The sequence below is a fragment of the Cetorhinus maximus genome, chromosome 19 (genome assembly GCF_964194155.1).
Source record: "Cetorhinus maximus chromosome 19, sCetMax3.hap1.1, whole genome shotgun sequence".
NCBI classification, from domain to species: domain Eukaryota; kingdom Metazoa; phylum Chordata; class Chondrichthyes; order Lamniformes; family Cetorhinidae; genus Cetorhinus; species Cetorhinus maximus.
Genome location: NC_135897.1, coordinates 68267623 through 68287050, shown reverse-complemented (window position 1 = coordinate 68287050; position 19428 = coordinate 68267623). Strand labels below are relative to the sequence as shown.

The 19428-nt window shown below is 41.2% G+C and overlaps 1 protein-coding gene across 1 annotated transcript in view; it reads right to left on the bottom strand.

The window, feature by feature from the left end:
- Positions 1 to 19428, bottom strand: part of LOC144693881 (mucin-4-like) — a 102297-nt gene that overhangs the window by 33740 nt on the left and 49129 nt on the right. The window contains exons 17-28 of the mRNA XM_078564020.1: positions 19203 to 19352; positions 18977 to 19096; positions 16411 to 16619; positions 16166 to 16247; positions 14906 to 15079; positions 11663 to 11764; positions 9077 to 9316; positions 8665 to 8799; positions 6595 to 6773; positions 4197 to 4359; positions 4001 to 4099; positions 1018 to 1134 (exon numbers count right to left, since the gene is read on the bottom strand). Of these exons, the coding sequence (XP_078420146.1) occupies positions 1018 to 1134; positions 4001 to 4099; positions 4197 to 4359; positions 6595 to 6773; positions 8665 to 8799; positions 9077 to 9316; positions 11663 to 11764; positions 14906 to 15079; positions 16166 to 16247; positions 16411 to 16619; positions 18977 to 19096; positions 19203 to 19352 (1770 nt within the window). The remainder of the gene's footprint in view (positions 1 to 1017; positions 1135 to 4000; positions 4100 to 4196; positions 4360 to 6594; positions 6774 to 8664; positions 8800 to 9076; positions 9317 to 11662; positions 11765 to 14905; positions 15080 to 16165; positions 16248 to 16410; positions 16620 to 18976; positions 19097 to 19202; positions 19353 to 19428) is intronic.

The following is a 19428-nucleotide window of genomic DNA, read 5'->3' as shown; positions in this document are numbered from 1 at the left end:
AGTCACATGTAGGCCAGACCAGGTAAGGATGACAGATTTCCTCCTCAAAAGGGGCATTAGTGGTTGGGCCAAGGAGACTAGCCTGAAGAACTGGAGCATTGCCACAGGAGTCCAACTCATTTGCTATCAAAAAACGTACGTTGGACAGTTGCTAAAAAAAAACTTCCTTTTTAAAATTTTAAGGTAAATTGAATTTCTTACCTTAATGGGGAATACTGACAATTCCACAAACCTACAATTAATTTTTCGGGGCCAGTGAGCAATGCTACCTCTAAGCTATGTGGCCATGTGGCTGCATGAAACACAAAGGCTCACATTCAAGTGCACACAAATCTCTCCCTTTAAGTTACTGGCTGCACAAAAAAATTGACAGATATCACACATTCAAATAAATCACCCTTGCACCCCCAAAAAGGTTTAGGGGGTACGTTGCCAGTGAGGCTGTTCAGCAGCAACTATGAATTTCATGCACAATTAAACCAGTTATACCTCATTCAACAAAGTGTAAATGTTTCAATGTTTTCACGGTGAGGTTAATAGTGTGAAAGGACAAGTACCCCTCAGTTCGCAATTTTCAATTGATTGCAGTCTGGGTGTACTTCAAGAGCAGGCCTTAGGCAGAACCATGGAAATGTTGATAGTAACATCTGGAATTCCATGATTAATGGTGCTTAAGTGGAGTTCAAAAGTTGCTGTCAGTTTCAAATAATGACTGCGAATGAATAATGACTGCGAACACTGATAGTTTCATCGTCATTACTTTTGCAAAGTCTGGGCCATTGTGTAACACTCCAATAATTAGTCATTTGCTTGACACTTGATTTACCTGGAGCACTGTCACGGGAGACCAACTCATTAGTAATCAAAAGCTTACATTGGATATTTGGTAAAAAAAATATTTCCAGCAATAACTGCAGTATCATTGGGTTGGACAATTCCGAGGCCTGGCTTAACTTAATTATGAACGTTCCATTTGAAGGAGCATATTATAACTGATCAGATTGGTGACTATTTTACCTGTGAATCCTGTGTTACATGTACAGCTGAAACTCCCTGTTATGTTACTACAGGTAGCATCGGGTGAACACGGTGAACTGCCACATTCATCAATGGCAGTGCAGAATTTCCCATTGCCTCGAACTGACAAATGGAAAATTGGATTGAAACATTTACATTAATCCTAAATTCTTACCCTTCTTATGTTCTTTAAACTTCAGCAATCTGCTTCAACCCACAATTAGCTTGATGTCATTGGTGGTTTATTCAAGAAGCTGGCAACGTGATGGCGAATTAAACATATTTAAAAATGATAATTTATCACTTTAAAAATAAATGTAAACACTTGAAGATAAACCATCTGCAAGTTCCACCCTGGAGTATTTCTTTCAGGTATATGTTAATAGTTTCCTTTTGGTATTGACCCTGAAATTGGAATGACAGAAAACTCAAGGAGACAAAATTTTAAAGAATGCCATCAATTGATCCCTTCCAAGGGATTTTGGAAACCTCTCCCTACATCTGGAGTTTTAGTGCTCAAATGTATTTATCTCTTATTCATATACTTTTTACATATATTCAACTGATCTTTTCCTGTAACCTCTGTGCAGAAAAGATCTGGAGAGCATTGTTTTTTTGTTATTCATTCATGGGATGGCTGGCTAGGCCAGAATTTATTGCCCATCTCTAACTGCCCTTGTTCAGAGTCATTTAAGAGTCAACCACATTGCTTTGGGTCTGGAGTCACATGTAGGCCAGCCCATGTAATGATGGCAGATTTCCTTCCCTAAAGGACAATGGTGAACCAGATGGGCTTATAGGACAATGGGCGATGGTTTTGTCAGGCTTTTAATTCTAGATTTTTACTGAATTCAAATTCAGCATCTGCTGTGGTTGGATTCGAACCCAGGTCCGCAGAGCATTACCCTAGGTCTCTGGAATACTAGCCCAGTGACAATACCATTATGTTACTGCCTCCCCTCATCTTTTATAATGTGGTATCATCTGTAAATTTGACTAAGTGAGTTCAGCAAAACCCTCTACTCCAGAATTATACTCCAGATATTGTGGAAATTCAGGACTGTATTTAATGGAGGGGATTGGGGGTCTCCCCCACCAACTTTAGAGCCGACGAGGGCCCTGCATTGCCTCTTTTAGGGAAAGCATGGCAAATTAAGTGCCACTCAGGCACTTAAGCGGCCAGCAATGTGGGCCTGCTGAGAGCTGAGGCTGGCAAGGAGGTGTAGTGGCTCCTGATGGCACTACACTGCACTAAAGAAGCCGAGGACAAGCACTGGATCCAACTCAACAGATGAGTCAGTGTGGCATGAGAGTTGGGAAACGGTTGCTGGTTTGTGGGGAGGTGAGGGGGTTAGCAGATAGGACAAGGGATGGCTCTCTGCAGGCCACTCCCTTCGCAATGCCAGGTCCCTTGATCAGGCACTGGGTGGCTGACAACATGGGACGCCCCCCACCCCTGGAGCCCGAAAGCAACCTGCCAGGTTTTTCTGCTAAGGCTCCCGATGTGGCGATGGGCCTGCCTGCTGCTGGGTTAATTGCTCACTTAAGGGCCTTAATCGATGGAGGGTTGGGAGGGCCATCCTTCCCGCACCCAAGCTTAATTTTGATTGAGGCTGAAAGGCAGCAGAGTGCCTACCTGCTACTCTCCTGCCTGATTAAATGTCTATCCTGCAATCAAACTTGCCTTGGGGCAGGGCATTAAATTTCCCCCCTATTTATCACTGTAGTTATTATTAATCAGTTTGTTATTTGATGTATAATATAGACCAGTTCAGGCCTGTGCCCCACTGACAAATTTAAATCTGGCATTGTTAATTACGGGCAGCATTTTACCGCTGGCAAGCGGGGGTGGGGGGGGGGGGTGGGGGCAGGGTCTGCTCATCGACGCGTAAAATGACGCGCGGTGATGTCGGGCGTGTGTCCCGACGTCACTGCGCATCATTTAGATTGTCAGTTTGGCGGGCGCACAAGCCGGCGCCCGCTGTACTGTCAAAGGCCTATTAAGTACTGTTAAAAACTAATTAAAACAATTAAGTGAGCTGCCCGTCCAACCTTAAGGTTGGCAGGCAGGTCAAGAATCCAGGAGGCCTTCGCATATTTCATGGAACCTCATTCACAGGTTGGATGAAGTTTCATGAAGTGCTTAAAATGTCAGTAAAATTTTTTCCAAAATTTTATTAACATGTCCCAGCTCATGTGACACTGTCACATGAGGGGACATGTTTCAAAAGTTGAATAATTCTTTATTTAGAAGTTTAACACCGAAACAAATCTCCCTGAGGCACCTCCGTCCCTCAGGGAGATCTCTGCGCACTTTCGCGCGTATGTGCGAAAGAGCGTAGGGAGCCATTCAGGGAATCCCCACCCGCCCACACAGGGAGCTCACAGCGCTTCCAGGCGAGCGTCATGATGGGCAGGCCTTAATTGGCCTACCCACGTAAAATGGCAACGCGGACCTGATCGGGGCCGCTGATTGGGTTCGCGCCCGCCCCTGCACAGCCCCCCCAGCAGTGGCGGGGGTGGGGGAGGATTTCTGGCCTATGCCATTATTAAAATGTTTTACCATCTTTAAAATGTTAATTTTGCATTAGTAAAGACTGATAAATAAAATGACTTGATTGACAGCTTTAAAAACTGTTTGTTTCATGAGTTATCTTTTCTTCTAATGAAATAGATTAGGAATACATTTGCAAACTATTTATTCATCTAAACAAAACTTATTTGAAGTGGATTCACCCAATCAATTAATTGGAAACATTTGGATAAGTTTGACTATGATTAAGTATGACAATAAGTGTCATGAAATTGCACCTATATAAAATAATTTTATATACTTTATTTATATTTTACCGAGAAATTTGTGATTTTCAACTTAACAGAAGTGTAAACTTAATGAATTTTCTTCATTTTGTTTGAGGAATCTAAATAATTAGACAAAAAACATGTATGTAATTACTTTACCTATTATTTGCATTACACATACCTGAAAATCCTGGGTTGCAGGTACAGTTATAACCGCTCACAGTGTTGAAGCATGTTGCATTTAGAGAACACAGTTTGTTATCTTTACACTCATCTATATCTGTTAGGAAATATGAATGAAGTTAACTGTGTTTATCTGTGTAATATATACATTTTGCTTAATATTTTGTGAAACATGACCATTAGAAGTAGGTTACCTGAGCAATGTATGCCTTCCCCAGTCAATCCAGTGGGACAGGTGCCACAAACCCCAGAAGATAAACAGTTTACTCCTGGGAAACAGCTGATAGTCTGACAGGGATCAATTTTAGTTTGACAGTCGCTACCAGTGAATTCAGCTGTACAATTACAAGCAGCTTTCTGTAGAAAGGCAATGCACAACAATTTTGGATTATTATTAATATTTTTCATTTGGAAATTGAAAGTTAGCATTCTTAAATAAAACAAATGCAGGCTTATGAGAAGGCACAACTTGCTGACTTGCTGATGAGATACAATACACACTGAATACTTTGTCAAAGTCCTACCACTGGAAACGTATGCTAAGATGGGACAAGACTACCTCCCAGAGAGGTGAAGGGAAAAAAAAGTGCCAGAATTGATAAGGTGTGTTCAGGTATTTTCCTTAGCAATAATCCATGATTTATGAGTTTAACGTGGTGCACAGCAACTGCTGGAGCTGCTCTAACAGTTAGGTCTGGCCCAATGTAATTCTACAACCAGTGTTCCTGGCAAAATAGAATACAAGCTACCTAAGTTGATTCTACACACATATTTGCAATTGGCTTTAGAGCAGAAGGGAACAAAGTACACCTTAGTTCAAAATAACCAGATTTCCTCCTCCTCACTATTAAATTGAACAATAAGTGCATCAAAGCATCTCAGTGAGCACCAAAAGAATAATATGCTTTATAATTTTCTTGTAATCCAAGATAAAATATTTCACTGCTCTAGGACATAAAGATTTATTGTGTATGCCATTATAGAATACTGTACAATTCAGTAAATAACAGCAGTTTGATATACGTATAGGACTAATAAAGAAATCCTTGACGGTTTGCTGCACCCAGAGCACTATGAAATGTTTCTCCAAGTTTCACTGAGATAGATTTTTAAGAGTATGGCAGTACAGTGGTTATGTTACTGGTCTAGTAATCTGGAAACCTGACCTAATGATCCAGAAATACGAGTTCAAATTCCACCATGGCAGAAGGAAAATTATAATTCAGTTAATCAAATAATGTGGAATGAATAGCTAGTAACAGCAATGATGACCACAAAGCCACTGGATTGTCACAAAAGCCTATGCTTATTCACTAATGCTTTATAGGAATGGAAATCTACAGCTCTTACCCGGTTTGATCTATATGTGACTCCAGGTCCACAGCAATGTGGATCACTTTTAACTGCTCTCTCAAAGGGCCTATCAAGCCACCACAAAAGACAATAAGAAAGTAGCCAGACAGCCGACCTAGCATCTATCTAAGCATCTGATATGACAAAGGCACTACCAGCCCAGGCAACTCTGAACAGCGCTGGTCATTAACTAATGGAGACTTGTGCCAAAATTGGTGAGCAATGACCTGGCACAGTCATACTCATAGAATCATACCTTTCTGCCAATGTCCCAGACACTAGCATTAACATCTCTGAGAATGTCCTGTTTCACCAGCAGGAAGGGCCCATCAGAGGTGGCAACACAATAATATAGAGTTCAGAGGGAGTGGCCCTATGGGTCCTCAACATTAACTACGGACCTCATGAAAACTCATGGCATCAGATCAAACATGGGCAAGGAAACCTCAAGCCGATTAACACTTACATCTTCTTTCTGTTGGTGAATCATCCTCCAATTTGAACAGCATTTAGAAGAGGTTTAGAGGATAGCAAGGGCACAGAACGTACTCTGGGTGGGTAACTTCAATATCTGTCCCCAAGAGTGGCTCAGTAGCACCACTACTGACTGAACTGACAAAGTCCTGAAGGATATATTTGCCAGATTTGGCCTGAAGCGACAGAACCAACAAGAGGGAAAATCCAACTTGACCTCATCCTCATCAACTTTATACCTGGTATAGATATCTATGTCCATGACAGTTTGTACAGCAGTGACCACCACTTAATGCTTGTGGAGAAGAATTCCCATTTTCACAAAGGAAATCTTCCATCATGATGTATGAATCTACCACTGTGCTAAATGGGGTAGATTCAAAATAGAACTAGCAACTAAATAAGAACAAGGGTAGACAATTTAGCCTCTCAAGTGTGTTACTCCGCCATACAAAAATAATGGCTCATCTACAACTTAACTCCATATACCCACCTTTGTTTCATATCCCTTAGAGATAAAAGTGTTAGGCATAATGTCATCTGCAGTATTTTGCTTTTATCTTAGGCATAATATCTTTTTCCTTTTTCTGACACTGGAGTGAGTTGGCTGATCCAGGACAACCCCCCAACCCCTGCAAATATTTGGGCTTCACCTGTTTAATTGCATTTCATGTTCTACCATTAGTATTGTAACATAATATGATGGTACCAAAGTTGTTGATAGGTCAGTTATATCTAAATCTATTTTTTCAATTATACACTCACATAGACTGAAGAGCCATTGATTCGAGTGGTTTCACTGGTGATGCACACTCCATTCTTACCACAGTTATGTATCACCAACTGGGGTCTAAGAACTGAAGACAGGTTATTGGACCCAATTGCTTCAATTTCTAATGATACTCCACTAATGCTCTTTGGATGCCAGATCAAAGTTCCATTTTCTGTTAAGTTTAAAAAAAAAGTTAAAGGCATTGTAAAAAAGATGGAATAAATTGTTTACATTAATCTCTCTTATTACTCACACTTTGTAAATACAAATAATTGACTTTGACTAAATAAATAAAACTTCACTAACAGTTGCTGAATAACAAGTTTACTCCATTGAATGAGGAAATCTTAAGACAGGCTAGAGTAAATTTTATACATCTTCATTGGTTATGGCACAAATATATTCAATAACCTCATTTGTAAAATCGATCAAATATTAAAATCTCGACTTAATTAGTTTTCCTTTTAACAGTGAAGTTTGTCTGGTTTGGTAACCATTTAACATCCAAAGCAGAATAATTTTAATCAAGACTGTGACCACCCACAAGTTTATTATCTACCACAACTGCTATTAAATGTACACTATTTGGGCTAGATTTTGGCTGATGATGGTGTACTAACACACCCAAAAGTTTGTTATAAGGATATTAATTATCCCTTGAGAAGAACAGTTCCTTTTGAATCAGTGTGGATATTTGAACTGTGCTATCTATTACTTTATTTTCTGCAACGTGATGTCCAAACCATGAGAAGGTTTATGCTACAAACTCATCTTTGCCGTTAACTGTGATTAAAATGGCCCAGGCTCTATTCATTTGTAGGCATTGCATGAAAGGTGTATTAAACTCATGTGGCTAGGCTGGATTTGAAAATAATGAGCTTGTTTTAGAAGCCATAATGTTTTGAAATGAACACCATGCTTGGAAAAACATTACTGTAGTGTTCTTGCTCTCGTATGCTAGCACAGAATATTTGTTTGCTGATGGATATAGATAGGTTGAGTGAGTGGGCAAAGATCTGGCAAATGGAGTTTAATGTGGGAAAATGTGAAGTTGTTCACATTTGCAGGAAGAACAAAGAAGCAGAGTATTACTTAAATAGAGAATGGCTGCATAATTCTGAGGTGCAGAGGGATCTAGGTGTTCTAGTACATCGTCACAAAAAATTAGTATGCAGGTACAGCAAGTAATTAAGAAGGCTAATGGAATGCTATCCTTTATTAGGAGAGGGATTGAACATAAAAGTAAGGATGTTATGCTTCAGTTATACAGGGCATTGGCGAGACCGCACCTCGAATACTGTGTGCAGTTTTGGTCTCCTTATTTAAGGAAGGATGTAAATGCATTGGAAGCGGTTCAAAGGAGGTTTAATAGATTGATATCAGGAATGAGTGGGTTGCCTTATGAGGAAAAGTTGGACAGACTGGGTTTGTTTCCACCAGAGTTTAGAAGAGTGAAGGGTGATTTGATTGAAGTATATAAGATCCTGAACGGCCTTGACAAGGTGGACGTCGAAAGGATGTTTCCTCTTGTGGGTGAGTCCAGAACTAGGGGGCACTGTTTTAAATTAGGGGTTGCCCTTTTAGAACAGAGATAAGAAGAAAGTTTTTCTCTCAGAGGGTCGTGCGACTTTGGAATTCTCTGCCTCAAAAGGTGGTGGAGGTGGGGTCATTGAATATTTTTAAGGCAGAGGTGGATTGATACCCTTGCTTAACAAGAATCTAAGGTTATCGGAGTGAGATGAGAATGTGGAAATCAAAACACAAGAAGATCAGCCATGATCTTATTGAATGGTGGAGCAGGCTCAAGGTGCCAAATGGTCTACTCCTCTTCTTGTTTCTTAAGTTCTTATGCCCTTATTTACAGAGTCTGCTGAGATGAGGAAAACACTAACTTTATCAAGAACCATCTTACAATAGCTTCATCTTGCCATGAGGTTCAATGAGAGAGAGAAAGATCACAAGACACTGCACCACGTTGTGTGATGATGTATACTCATTAGCTGTTAGAATTAACCCCTTATTCTACATCTCCCCCCTGATTCTCCCCATTGTACTACAGTTACCTGTTACGTTCAGATCTTTGGTTATGTAAGGGCTAAATGTAACATTTTTTCCTGTTGCTGTGTAGTAAGAAATGTTTTGCTGAAACAGTTGTGTATAAATCACATTTGGTCCTTGAATGATCGGTGGATATGAATCTAAATAGGATGAAAATATGACATAAATGATTAAATACTGGCAAATATCCAGGTGGTAAATTCTTATCAGTATAATATTGATGTTAGGCAGGCACCACACAACTTAAAGACTTTCAGACAAACTAGCTGCTTTTCCAGCTATACAAAGCCTATTCAGGATGCTAAGTTTACAAGTAAATGTCAGCCCAGAATTGAATAGGGAGGTTTTCTTTTCCTACCTTAAACAGATAAATAGCAAACAATGGGCTCTTTATTTTAGATAGTCATAATTGCTTACTTAGCCTTTTGTTGACTTCCTGAAATTCTATGTTTCTCTCTGCTGTGGACAATCCGACCTCTTTTCGTCCTGTACTGATTGCATCAAAAATGCATTGAGTGTTATTCTTGCACTCAGTGGCCAATATGTTATACAAGGTCTTATTCATTTGATAGAGATTATCCAGGTAGAGAGGTGTAAAAGAATTGTTTGGAGCGGTTCTTCCAATTGTGAAAATGGAACTGTTCCAGGGCACTTCCCCTGTTGATCAAGGTAACAACATGAGCAATGGATTAGGTTGATGGATTCTACATATTGACTGTATAATGCCGTGAAAAGAGCTATATGGTGTTATAAAGAAAGTTGTATTCTCTACGTGCAAATTTTCAACACACGCAACAATTCTAATTGTGTAGTATTACATCATGTTTGAATAATTCTATTTTCCATTTCTACTTTTCAAGTCACATACTACTCAACCTGATTACAAGCTAAGATTATTATTTCCTAATTTTTTCCATTAGCACCTTTGTTCTTTTAAGAAAAAGGAAGAAATAAACTTGCGTCAGAGATTACCGTCAGTAGACTAATCATGATGGTTTTGCTAATCCTGAAAAAAGGGTTCAAAAATCATATGGATACTATCATGTGTTTCAGTGCTGGATGGACATGACCTATTCATGCCCCTGGAAGGTGTGGAGAGTGCAAGATGAAGGAAAAAAAGGTCCTACCTATTTTGGTAAGTGGCGCTTCATTCTACAAGTGAAGTATGTTTCACAAACTCCCATGTATCTCTAAAATCTTTAAAATAAATATTTTTCTTTATGATAATGATGTATCACTATCTAAATACTGTAATGAACTACTACTCCGTATGCTAACTATCTTTTATAGGGGGTGTGAATAACCAATTGTCTTAAGATGTCACATTTTTCAAGTTCTTCATTTGATTTCTCCAGAAAAACCAGTTGTAGAATTAGTTTCTTATGGTGTGTGATGGATTTTTCACTTAAAACAATGAAGGCGACATGATTAAAGGTAGGGAATCCATTTTCTTTTTCATTTCTACATATGTTTTTTACTGCACAGAAAAGGCATTTGGTTGTGAAATTCGTCTTGTGCATAGCACAAAGTAGGCGATAGAGAATCAGCAACCCCATTTGCTTTTCCATTTCCATCTACCACAAGGATTAATTTCACCCCCATTTAGGAATGATATCAAAAAGTTAATATAATCACCAGAGGACTCAAACTTGAGCCATGTCGGGATCAGTTTAAAGCTAAAGCCTGCCACTACTGCTTTAAACCAGTTGGCTAAGTAATACAAACTTATGATTTTTAAAAAAATATTCAGTCAGTTCCCAGCTCAAGATATGGGAAATTACAGCCAGGAGATATAGGATACATAAAAAAAAGTGAATGAAATAAAGAAAGGTGCTTTTTTCACACTTTATGTTCTTCCCTCCTTAAGGTGCTGATTGTTGTTGATGTATGAATCCGTAAAACCTCTGAAATTTCAATCAAGTGGCTATTCTTCATATGTAAGCATCCACACTTCTGTTCACAGGTTAATTGATAATACGGCCTGACATGCCAAAACCAATTTTGTACTTACTCAATATTTACACCACGCAGTTGTTTCATCTGACGTTGCTGGATAATAAATCAGTAGCAGCAATCCTAAACAATTTCTCACACTCCACCCAGCCAGGTGGTAGCAAGTCTAACTGACGTGACCCTATGACTCTCCCGATTGGGATTGGTTAGATCAGCACAGAATGGTGATAGAACATGCACCTTCCTGGTTATTATGATTCAGTTACTTACCTCTTTAATAAATTGAGGGAATTGGGCGAACCAATCTCAGTATTACAAAATTAAATTACAAAATAACACTGCATTCCGAGAACAGGTGCATTATATTAAACCTATTTATCAATGGTAATATCAGGAGGTCCATCCCAATTGTTGCTAATATGCTAGATATCAGGCAATTATGACTCTGTTTATTGCCTTGAATGGAATATACAGAGAATGGCAATTTTTTTGAAAGAGCAAATTTTCTGGAGGTCCCACATTAGAGTATGTCATGACCTAATAATCAGTGAGCTCCTGTAATTTTGGTGCCTTAGCCAATAATAAAAATAAGCACTGTGGGCAAAGGAAGCTTTTATTTAATACAATTTCATGCAGGATCACAGGCAGCAAATTTAGTCTCAGTGTTTGATGACTAATAAACTATTTGGGTTGCGCTTTCACTGCCCTGTCTTCATAAAACCTTCTCTTACCCATACAATACCCTCCATAAAAACCCCTTCCAACATGATTCTTTAGATGACCATGTTACATGGTAAGTGAATGAATTAATTGGAAATGATTTGTTGTAAATGACATTTCACAATATCTGAATTCACGATGAGCAGAATGCACATTTCCGTTAAACCTCTGGATAGACTAAACTCCAAAACACATGTTAAACAAACAAATACTTTGTGGTTTCAACAGATAAAATCTTCCCCTTGTATATAAATGTAAGTTGTTTTTTGTCTTATCCAGTCATGTTTTTACATAGCTAAGCTGTTATTTCAGAATCTTTATTGAACTCACAAGTTTTTCCATAATTGAAAATTGTAGATTCCTTGCTATTAGCTGGAATAACAGAGCCATTAGGCATTGTGAAATCATCATTTGGATTGCCATTCCATACACCTATAAGCAAACAAAGAAAATAAATACATTTGTAATAGGTTTAGATTTTGACTGTGTTATAAAAACTTGTGAAATATGACAGAAGTTGCTTTAAAAGACTGTGCAGATTTCCCAATTACAACCTGAACTAATTCTACTTTTTAACATTACAATATTTCCAGACAGCTATCTGTTGAAATAAACCTTCAAGTCATTTGTATTTCCATGTATGGTAATGAAAAAGCTCTGAATAATAACAGGTAGATAAAGAAAGTTAGAAATAAAAAATGTTTTAGAACTGAAAAGGTGAAGCAGCATGAGGAACCAGGAGCTTTGTTATGAAGCTATTAATGTATATAATATTTTGGAAAATATATATATTTTTAAATAGAGGTTTAGTCTGCGGGTGTGTCTTAATTGGATTAAAGCCAGCTAGTCTGGGTGCTTTGATGGATACTAATTTTGATATGTAAGAGAGATAGCATGCATTTGCATTTTTTGAATAGAGCATTCAAGTAGTGGGGTGAAAACTCAGGCCTTTCTAACAGCTACCAAGCAATATGTTTAGATTACTAATAAAGTTGGTACTATGATAGGGGTTTTATTGTTAGAGAGGTTTAGTTTAGAGGTTGTTGATATAATGAGAATTAACATTCAATGGGGCTGGTAGGTATAACTTCAGTAGTTTTCGGGTGTGCAGAGCAGAGGCAATGTGAGATCAAAAGGCAGCTGTAAGCCTCCAACTGGCTCCACAGCAAACAAAGTGAAAGAACCTCATGTTGAATTCGTAAGGTGAAAATGCTTTGCCTAGTGTTTGGTTAAGTCTATGGGTTGCTGTTGCCTTAATGGAGATTAGTTTGGGAATTTGTTAAAAGTTATGATAGTAGTAATTTGTAGCCATATTTTAACCTGTGTAAATTAATAAGATGTTTCACTTAGTTTAATGTAAAACCTCGAGAACCGTCTGATTCCTGAAGTTAGAGTCACATCTCAAACATAACACTTAAAATGATAGGTTATGACAGTTGTTTATTGTTTCCCTCTGGGATTTTTAAATAACTCCGCTTTACCAACTGCATCGGTCATAACATCTTCTATTAACATTTAGATAGAACCTTGGATAATTTTCAGGTTCTTTATATAAAGTTTCTTACAATTATTATGTTGTTTAATTCTTTCACTACCTCTGGTTGAATCAACCCAAAAAATAAAGTCAGGTAATTTTCAGGTGGAATTATAGAATGATAAAGTGATAGATAAATTACACTTGTTGTGTTTCCTTCCACGAGAAGTATATGCTCTAAGATAATCTATCTATGGCCCAGATCTTCCATTCCCCAGGGATGGGGCGGGAGGTCGTGCCCTGGAGGTACCCCAGAAGATATGCTATATGCAAGAACTGCACAGGAATTGCCCAGAAAATTCAATCTTCCAATGAGTAATTACCATGCACAGGGAACTATGCAATACTCTGCTTTAAATTGGAGACTTCGGATGGTTCCGACTCTCTTAGCAGAATAGTTACCCAGGGAAAGTTAGAAGGATCAAAACCGCTTCTAACTCCTGGGTAACTATTCTACTGACCCACCCCCTACTTCCAACTACCCTCCCAATCCCCTGACTACCCCCCTACTCGCTCCAACTATCCTCCCGACCCCCGACTACCCTCACGAATCCCCAACTAACTCCTAACCCACCTTACTGACCACTCGACCACCCCCCCCACCACACTGACCACCCCCAAACACCGCCGCTGATCACCCGAACACCCTCATTAACCACCTGAATGCCCCCGACTGACCACCCAATACCCCCTCACCGAACTAACCAGGCTCCACCAAACCCCATCCTACCCACTTACCTGACACACTTACCTTCTCCCTTGCTTCTCAAAAGTGGCTGGGACATTCAAACTTACCTTATTTTTAACAGTTAGTGCTGTTAAAAGGGGGTGTGGCTTCACTTCCCCGACGCTGCTGCTAATGACTGAAGGCCTCAGGAACCCACTGCATTACACATTTCTCGCATGGCCCAAGTCACAAGATCGAGCGAGAAATGTGCAGCTGCACTCCAGTGTAAGTTAAATCCGACTGTGATTGTCACTCCTCGGAAGTCTGGCCCCCATTGGGCAATTGCCCTGCACCTGGAACCATCCGAAACTCTGATTTCAATTGGAGACTTCGGATGGTTCCTGCTCTCTTACAAGAATAGAGACCCATGATAAATTGGAAGGATTAAAACCACTTCTAATTCCCGGGTAACTATGGTAATGAAATCCCCACGATCGCCCACTAGAACCCCCCTGCCCCGAACACCCCCATCCACCCCCTGACTACTCTCCAGGCCCCCTGACCACAAGACCTCTCCCAAACCCTGACTACCCTCCAATCCTCCAACCCCGACTACACCCCACCATCCCCTGAACACTCCATCACCACTCCCTGACTACCCACCCACACCCGATTAGCCCCCCAAATATTCCCATACACCCTGACCACCTCACCCTCACCATCCCCTGAACACCCCCCCCACTCCCTGGCTATCCGCCCACACCCGACTACCCCTCACACCCCGCAAATATTCCCATATGCCCTGACCACCTCAAGCCCCCCACCACTGACTCCACCTTCCAAACTAACCCCAACTCCAACTGTTCAATCCACCCTCATGACTATTCCCCACCCACCCTGACCACTGGAATCCCCACCCCCCACAGCACCCCCCTCAACTACACACCAACTCTCCCACCCCTTCCCTGACAACCCGACATCCCCCCACCCTAACCAAACCACCTGACTTCCCCCGACCCACCCTCCAGACCACCTGATGCCCCTCCCCGACCCATCCTATGCACTTACCTTACACGCCTACCTTCTCTCCATGTCAAAGTGACTGGAGCCTTTAAACTTATCCATTTACTGCAGTTAGTGCCTTAAAAAGGGTGAGTGGCTTTGTTTCACCGACAATCCTGCATTGCACATGAAGGACTTCAGGAACTGCTGCGCTGCACATTTCTCAGGAGGCCTGGGTTGGAATTCCAGGCAAGAAATATGCAGCTCCATTGTCCAACGGGTGATTGTCACTCCACAGAAGATTCAGCCCTGTTTCTAAGAAAAGGTTGAGAAGGGAATTCATATTTGTCATCAGAAAAAGGTGACTTACCAAGAAGACCCTCTGTTTTGTTCAGATAATCTGCTGGCAAATTGGTGATTGCAAGTAACATCCCATATTGTGCTTTTACTGTTAGTGAGATTCCACTACCAAATGAAACGATTATTGATGCATTTCCGTTTTTCTCCATATAAAAGGTACCATTGCGAAATATTTCTTTGTTATCTATGAGAATAAAATAACACAGGAGGCATTATATATTTTTACATTTCATTCGGCACAAAAGGCTGAATTTTCCCCGTTCTGGGATGACAGACCTGGAGGCGGGGAAGCCAGGAAAATAGAGGGAGGGCCACGATGAATTGGCTCCCTGACACATTTCTGCCATTGGCAAGCTCTCCCAATCAGATTGGCGGCTCATTCCATGAAGGTGATCAGCCAATTATACTGGTTAAGACCTAATTGGGGACAATTTTATTTTACCACGTGTGGAGGTGTCCAGCTGCAGGTCTTTGGGTGGGGCGGGGGGGTGGGGGGTGGGGGGGAGAACCCAGAGACTCCATGCTCCATTGATGGGGCAATTATGAAAGGCCAGAATCCCATCAGAGGGATTTCCTCTCCATCTCGATAGGCCTGCCAGCTGAGATTTCTACACTGCTGTGCGGGCTAGCGAGAATGCCTCCATGCTAAGGTGTCCTCATAGTCCCCGACACGCTTTAGCAATGTTCACCTCTGCCTGTTGGACTGGTGAGGCTTGAGAACCGCCAGCCTCTAATTGGGCCTGCAGTTCAGGCCAGCGACTGTGCAGGTGGCCAATTAGGATGCCGCCTCCTGGGAGCTGCTGGCAAGTGTGGGCTTGGAACCCCAATTTTGTGACAGAATGGTAACTCCCCCCCACTGCACAGGATGCTTTCGGGTAATCAAAGCTTTCTTGCTGCTAATCACTGTCATGAACTGTAATTGCAGGCCTGTAGCTATGCTTTCGTCTCCTGCCTCTTCCGTTGACACTAGGTCCTGGCAGGTGGTGGTGGGACTGGACCTGCTCCGCGGGTGTCCTGGGCTATGTCTAAGGGATCAGGAAATCACATTCCAAAGGTGTGGACTAGAAAGCATGTAAGTGATGCGGATGGGGAGGAATGGGGGAATGGGGAGAAACAAGAAATTTTGCCCCATGTATATTGTGCAACTTTAGTTATATTTGTTTGATCTTTGACTAGCATTGAAGCTTATTACCATAAACTGCAATATTATAATTATTTTACAAGTTATCTGTATATTTTTGAAACAGTAGGAATAATAAATTAGCCTCACCCTCAGTGGAAGGCACAAATTGCTTGGTTTCATTATTTAATAGTACATCAATTGAATCATTGTTTTTCAGAATCATCTGGACCTGGTGAGAAATCATTTAACATCACCAATTAAAACAATTGTCACAGCACCTAGAATACCATTTCTGGTGCACATTATTGCCAGGCAAAGCAAAGGTGCATTAATTTTCAAAGATGCATTGATTCTTATGCTTTTCTGTTTTTTTAAGTAAAATCTTTACTTACTGTGGTACTTTTGGTTAATATGTGCTGGGCTGCGAATGCCATGAAATTTGTGGCGAGAGCTGCACCAGTTTGGACTGTGCGACCATGGAGCTTAAAAATAGTGTTGCCATTGGATTCATTAACATTAAGCAGTACAAAATCTCCAAGGCCATTAAAAGTGTAACGAAGTCCATCAAGAGTAGTGAAGTGGGGGTCTCCAACCATCATGGCTGCCATAGTAACACAAAAAAGACATGTGAAGATTGAACAATGTAGTAGACTTCAAAATGAAATTTTAAGCAGTTACCTCCTAATTGTTTCAGCCTATATTTTGCAACTGCATTTCAATACTTGTGTCATCCAAATTGATCTGAATTCAGAATGAGATTCAATCGTAAGCCTAATTCCTATTCAATACAGTTTATTTCAAAAGTTTTGCATTGAGGATAAAAGAACAAACTATCCCAAACAAATAATTAAACCAATTCCTTGCTGCTTTTAATATCAACTAGATCTCATGTGAGTCTCAACTGAGTATATTATTCAGGTCAAGAAGAATTAAAGCTGGAGGTATTTGCAGACCCAGATGAGATGGGAAGAAGGTAAATGGAAGAGAGTGGGGGAGAATGAAAAAGGAGGATGTGGTAGAGGGGCAGAGGAGGAGCATGGGAGATGAAAGAGGTTGAAGAGATAGAAAAAGGAGGACAGGAAAGGTTAGGTGGAAGAAAAAGGATAGAGTTAGAGGAAAGCTATCTAAATAGGGGGAGCGGTTATGTAGGACTTGTCTTGCCTTCCACAGGCCCCAATTTTCATTTCAGCTTCAGGGCCACAGTGGGGCATAGTCAGGGAGATGTCTGCAGACAAATTGCTTTTCCTTCACTCTGTGTTTTTGTTATATCTTTATGAATGAAAGGATAACATTGAATTCCCCTTTTTCTCCCTCTCACCAAATTTGGCTTTTGAGGCAGGGTGCTGGTAGGCTAAGGTATTGAGATTCAAATCCCTTTCCCTCGTACCTAATTGCAAATTCACCTGAGGGTGGGGGGATATCAGCTCACCTGGCCTAACTCTGTCTCAGATCTGAACCTCTGGGTGGAATCTTCTGCTCCTGGAGGTGGCGAGCTTGGCAAGGCGAAGGGCACTTAATTGTGGGGGAGGGTGGCGTATCTGAACCCCGCTGCCTTCCCACCTCCATCATAATTACATTTTGGATGGGAAGGCTCACGGTTGACCTCCCTGCCACACTGCCAATTAAGACCCTTAAGTGGCCAATTAATGACCACTTAAGGGCCTCTTCCCGTCGCTGCTGGGATTCACCTAGCTCCAGGATGGGCCTGTCAACACATGGCCTTGGCATGACTGGTAAAACAGTGCAGGCTTCCATGGCACTTGGTGGGGCAGGGATGAGTGGGAGTAGTCCCTCAATCAAAGGCACTCATAATGTCGAGGGCATGGACAGAGGTGTGATTCTCAGCAGGTACCCTCCTGCCCTTACTTATGACCACCTCCCCCACCCACACACACACACACACACACACCCCATTACATCACTTACTTTTCTCCTGGGTTCAGGGATCTGGGGGTTCTTACAACAGCCACAGCCTCCACCGTGCTGCTGTCGATCACAGGAGCTCCCATGCCCTGATTGATCAGCAGCTCTGGGTGGGGGGGCTTTCCCCTCCAGGGACTTGATTCTGGAGGGAAGCCCGCTGGTGTCCCCGGATCTTGCTGATTGGCGTGAGATCTGGTGGGCCTTCCAAAGAAGAGGGAGTGCGGGTCTCTCGCCAGCTCTCCAGCCAGCCTGCACGTGAGTCTCTCACCCCCAACGGAAGATTTTGCCCTCTGTTCGGGGTTGGAGGGGCGGGGGGGTGCAGTCTGGAGAAACCCTAACAATGGACTTGTGTGGAAAATTGAAACAGTGCAGGTGAGAGCAGCCTGGCTGGGAGTTATTTGCAAAGATGCTTGGGCAGCAAAAGCACATCGGTGATGGGACAGTTCAGATAGTGGCTAGGGGGACTTGAGACAACCAACACTTAAAAGGTGGAGTCATTGTGTATGATGAACTTTGCTGGTGGGGTACATGAACAGTTTAGTGATGAGGTCAGTGTGGATGTGTGGTAAACTGAAACAGAAATGGAATTTTCGCCGCAGCTGCAATTCATTTGAATTTCAAGTGCATTGAGGCCTGAATTTCTGACAAATAGAGTTAGTTTTTCTTTTAATAAGCCAAGACCTTTTGGACATGGCATTAATGTCATGCAAGGTAGCTTTTAAAATTCCAGCACAGCCACTCACATGCTTTTGTCGTGCAAGTACATGTGGCTCTGGGTCAGTACCAGTTATGATTTATGCAACTAATATTACATGATAGAAATTGTAACTGTTGTAAAAGTACATCGCAGCACTGCCATAGAAATAAGTGCTACTGTACTCAAGTTCTTGTACTGTTTAATGAATTTTTGTCAGAGATTCACATCAGATAGATTAGAATGCATATTGGCACAGAATACTGCAACCCACTCAATTTTTAATAATGTAACTTTACTGAAGAAATTATCAGCGTTGTTGCTTAAATACAGTAAATTACCTCGAGTTGGTGGCCTGTAGTTGTTACAGTTAATGCTTGGTCTTTTATTTCTGTAATATTCGCAGAATGATGGGTTGTCAACGTTTTCACAGCACCAGGTGTATGGATCCAGGTCAGATTCTGTGAGGTAAGATTGATAACGTATATGAATTGTACATTTGTGCACCTGTGAGGATGGAAAACCAAGTAGAAAAATATTTTGTAACAATTTCAAATAAAAACCTACTTTTATTCTGGGCTGAGGATGCTGATTGTGTAGATGTCCAGTATCGTTCCTGCCAACCTTCAATTAATGCATTCCTCTCGGTGTAAGTACACCTTTGACCAGCACCAAATGCATTTGGACTGGCACTTCGAAGAACCTTGGCTGAAGTACCTGGGTAAATTTAACAAAAGACCCCTTAACATAATGACACAACTCATTGCAATTTTGCTGACAAATTAGAATAACC